This window comes from Thamnophis elegans, chromosome 9, assembly GCF_009769535.1.
Source record: "Thamnophis elegans isolate rThaEle1 chromosome 9, rThaEle1.pri, whole genome shotgun sequence".
In the NCBI taxonomy this organism is placed as follows: Eukaryota; Metazoa; Chordata; class Lepidosauria; order Squamata; family Colubridae; genus Thamnophis; species Thamnophis elegans.
The window spans coordinates 52,028,870-52,033,664 of NC_045549.1; the positions used below are offsets into that span (position 1 = coordinate 52,028,870).

A 4,795-nucleotide genomic window follows, 5' to 3' on the forward strand; every position below is an offset into this window, starting at 1 on the left:
AAGTTTGTGGAAGGTCTTCCGTCTTCTTTTGAAGATGATGTTTTGTTTCCGCCAAATCAAGTAACTCTAGCTGTGATAGATGATCTCATGGCATCTGTCGGTGACAGCGACCAAATAGAGAAGGCTTTTACACAGTACGTTCATCACAGAAACCTGAGCATTATTCTCATACTACAAAACCTGTTTTTTCAAGGTAAGAAAATGAGGACAATAGCTCTGAATTCCAAATATTTGGTTTTATTCAGAAGCCCCCGTGATCAAATGCAAATTGTCACACTGGCCAGGCAGATGTATCCCACTAACACAAAGTATTTTTTAGAAGTATTCCAAGATGCCACTCACAAACCATACGGGTACCTGTTAGTAGATTTGTCAGCCAGCACTCCAGAATCCTATAGGCTAAGAACTGGGCTCTTCCCCCCTGATTGGCCTACTGTTTACACGATGAAAAAGAAGAGTAAAAAGTTGTAACCCAGTTATCTTAGCACTAGTTCATTTAAGATGTCAGAGAGGTTACGTAGAAATTGGGGGCTTTTAAAAATCTTAGTAAAGTCCGGACCAAGACAGAGAAAAGCCATTTTATGCAATGCTAATAATGACCTGGTGGGGTCAATAGCAGAAATAGCACTGAACACCCTAAAAGGAAATCTTCCTCTGAAACCTTCACAATTCCGGTCTCTAAAGAGTAAGAAGGGTATCATTAAAAAGCTGAGCGATAGAAAGGTTTCACTCAAAAAGAAGAAACAGATCATACTTCAGTCGGGCGGCTTTATAGGTCCCTTGCTAGGGGCTGCTATTCCTCTGTTGACTAGCCTGTTAGCAGGGTAAACCATGGACCATGCAGAGAAAATGTATCTGGTGTCGCGTCATCAGATGGAGCAGCTACAGGGCAGGACGCCTACTATGGGTACTACAGCCACTAACCGTTTGGATGATGAGATGCGCAACATACTTCAGAGGCATGATTTGAGTCAGGATGACAAGATTAAGCTCTACAATTCTGTACTGCAGAGGTATCTAAGACTGACCAGGCAAAATGAGTCTGAAAAGGACAAACTGAATCTCATTTATCCACCGGGGGAGCCTCAACCACCTCCAACATTACCAGAGCAGCAACCACAAACAACTCCACAGACCACCGCTATGGATGATATCCTAAGCGGTGTGAGCACTCGTTATAGGAAAAATGCAGAACTTTTGCTGAACAAAATGAAACAGCACCAGGACGTCTCAACCTGGGATGAACGGGGTACCTTTTTATACAAAGGTGTACCTATTCCCGGTACTAATATTTTAGACTTGGTGAAAGGCGCCTCGCAACACCGAGCCCCTACGAGAAGCGGAAACCTAAAGGATGGGATGATTTTATGAATGCTATGGCCGAAGTGAATGTTCCAACTTCTGTGTTGGGGTCTACTGCCGTTAAAGAGCAAATAGAAAAGTTGAAAGATACTCTGGCTGTTAAGGATGAAACTGCTGCTAGTCCCGACTCTGTTATGACAGCCCCTTTTGGGGCTCAGAAGACTATGTTTACAGGAACACCCTCTAGCCCTTGGACAATAAAACCTAGAAGCCAGCTCAGGTTTGGTGACTGGCTCAATTTTTAAAATGAATAAAAACACAGTGATCATTAAACATTTAAGTCTTTTTCTTTATTTTACAGTAAGGCATGCATGCCTGTATGCACTGGTGACGGTTACAGGGTCCAAGCCCCCTCCCCACCTTTGTAGTTTTTACAAACAGCTTTACCATTTGATCATTTTTAGTATCTACATTGGAGTACATCTTTAAAATATTTTCATAGGTTACTCCTTTAGTACGGTTCAGCAGAAAAAATGCACAGTGTTGTCCGCAGGTCACAGCACTGGGGTGTTGCAATTGGCGTTGGTGAAATGTGTACTTCTCAGCTTGCTGCTCCAAAAACATCACTATGGTGTCAGGAAAGTCATGGCTATCCGGAGGTCTTCCATAAGAATCAAAAAATTCACCATATCCTGGAGATGGAAAGTAGAGGGCCAGCCAGTGCTCCCCAGGAAGAGTGTGAGGATGGGTATTTATGATTAATCCAAAAGGTCTTTTGGTGATCTGTCTCTGTGGTAACAGGTCACAAGGGTAGACCCCTAGAAAGGCCTTATTTCCGGAGAGCAAGTGGAGGACCTGCTGTGTGTCCATACTCACATATAATCAAAAAGTACATTCCGTGTGTGACTTATTTCAATAAGGTTTTCAAAGATTGCATAGAGTATCATATTAACGGTGTTGGGGAGGGGCTGTGCAAATCTAATTTCGGCTCTGAGGTTGCCATTCCTGATCAATGAATAGTGCTCAGAGCAGCCCTGATCATGACTCAAGTCAAAACAATACAAAGTATACCCTCGGTTAAACTCTTCCCGGCTGATTAACAACGGTCTGTCTTTCATGCCTTTGCCTGTTGCTTGCACCATCTGCATGTACTCTCTCACAAAAAGACCATGCTCATAATCGGGCTGAAGAGGCTTTGCGGGGATCTGTTCACCATCACAATGCAGGGCGCAGAAATTGACATTGCAGTGTTGAAAATTGAATGGATTTCTTTCATAATCCCCACTAAAAGCGGCATTGTCCACAAACCCAATCACTAATTGTTTAGGCAGTTGACCCAGAAATAGATTTTCCTGATTACACACAAGACTACCTGCGGGAATGCTGTAAACCTTCATCCCCACTCGATCAATGGGGTATTTGGCATTGGCGGTTAGCAAAGCTTCTGCATGGCCAAGGCGCACTCCCGGGGATATTTTCACATGTTTTACAAAGAGAGAAGCTGCCAGGAGTTGCACTTTGTAATTCTCATTGCCATCCTTCATCACACAAAATTCATTTCTGCTTCTTGTGAGTTTGACTTTCACATCTATGCCGTTAATTAGCAGTCTGTCTTGAAAAAACAGATCGCTATGCAGAGGCCCAAGCAGGTCCCATTTTCGACTACCGCTCGTGTGTCTCGCTCTCGCTTTGAAACCGGAGTTCCCAGCCGCTGTCAGTAGAGTACTCTCCATGAGATCTGAGTCATCTTTGTAAAATCCACCAGAAGTAAATTGGGTGCCCAATGCATCACCACCAAAGTTGAGAATCAGTTCAATTATGGCCCTATACGAATAGCAATGATGGCTCTGGGTAATGAGTCGATCTCCCAAGGTAACATCCAGCTGGTTAAACAGAGATGCTATGGGGTAGTTGACCAGGGCCACCCTTGCCCTGTCATCAATATCCGACCCGTCCGCTTTTATAATCTTGCAACTCACATACAGGAGGGTATTGTTTAAATCCGTGTAATGCTCACCATGCCCCGTGATGAAAAATTCCAGGGGTCCGTTGGGCGTTAGCGCTGATAAAGGGGGGATCTCGATATAGGTACTGTTTTCAATACTGGTCTGTGTAGGCGCCAGTTGAAAAAGATCCAGTTCGGATTTGACACATTCCTCTGAAGCAGAATGAATAAATGACATAATGTATTAGAATATGTCTTCCTTGTCACAGGGTTTCCTCTTCTGCACACGTCTCCTCTTGGTATGACGGGGCTTTTTCACAAGTCTTCTCTTTTTAAACGGAATAGGCGGGCCCAACGCGTAATTCTTCCTGGCTATGGCCAGACCTGATCCATCCTGCCCGTTCTCAACAACACGCGATACAAGATGTCCCGCAACATCTCTGGCGATGTTTTTGGCAGCAGATTTCACATGCGGTTTTATGATTTCTAATCCTCGCCTCAAAAAAGGCATTGCTTTTCGAAAAAGTCCACGGAACACCCCTCCTAAACCGGTCCCGTACATAATGGGGGCTCCTCGGAAGCCCGGAAGGCCGCCCCCAGCTTGTGCCCTGTAGTAAGCCACATAGTCTTGAGGTCTCCCGTGCTCCTTGTTTACAACCATCCTTCACTTTTCCGAGGCCTAAAATGAAGCTTGACAATCACCTTCCCGTGATAAAAATGCACGTTTTTGTCCTGGTCGGTTTTGATTTCTATAGTAACGGTATCGATGTGATGTTTGCTGACCGGCACATAATGTGGACGGTCATAGGTCACAGTTATGAAATCATTGTCTTGCCCCTGCACAGGTACACAGCGTAGTAACGGCACATAGAAGTCACCTACTATCTGGAGCTCTACAATGTCTGTGTAAACATATAAGGTATTGAATCCAGGGAACATACCTAACAGATGTCCAAGTTCACCGCTAACTAGAATGGTATGAGGTTCATCTCCTTTAAGATTAATTTTCCAACCCACTGAATCATAATATAGGGTTGTCTTAGGTCCATCCTTGGCATTTGATATACGTTTATTCATATTTTCTAACAGATGTCGGATGCTATTATAGTACCCGCTTCTCAAAGAAAAATGCCATTTCTTTCTCTCATTAGTAATTTCAAAATATCCAGGAGATGTTAATGTATGCCAGCTATGTGGATATTGTATCTCTGCTAGACCTACTTCCCATGGCCCTGAAAGATCCAACGATCTCGCTAATTGAATAGTAAAATTAGAATTTTTGTTTTGGGGAAAAATTGCTGCTGATGCATTGCTGGGGAGGGTGATGTAAAAATCTGACATTTCAAAGATGTTGTACTTCAGTAGCCTTAACCCAACTGTTGAACTTCTCTGGCCATCCATTCCATTTGACTAGAAACTCTCTGTGTCTCCCCAACCTTTTTATTGGATAATTTTCTCTATTCTGTATATACGCTGTTGGTCAGCTGGAACTTTTTGGAGCTCCTCAAAGTAAAAAGCCCCCTCTACCGGGTCCCCCGCGTAATCATT

At 43.7% G+C, this 4,795-nt stretch overlaps 1 protein-coding gene across 1 annotated transcript; it reads right to left on the reverse strand.

Moving 5' to 3' along the window:
- Nucleotides 1-2,174: 2,174 nt before the first annotated feature.
- Nucleotides 2,175-3,485, reverse strand: LOC116512942 (uncharacterized protein F54H12.2-like). Its single transcript, XM_032223645.1, has one exon. It carries the CDS (start codon nt 3,483-3,485, stop codon nt 2,175-2,177), a length of 1,311 nt encoding a protein of 436 aa, XP_032079536.1.
- Between the last annotated feature and the right edge of the window lie 1,310 nt (nt 3,486-4,795).

Coding starts and splice junctions, on each gene's coding strand:
- LOC116512942 (XM_032223645.1), bottom strand. CDS start 3,485: ATGTCATTTATTCATTCTGCTTCAGAGGAATGTGTCAAATCCGAACTG.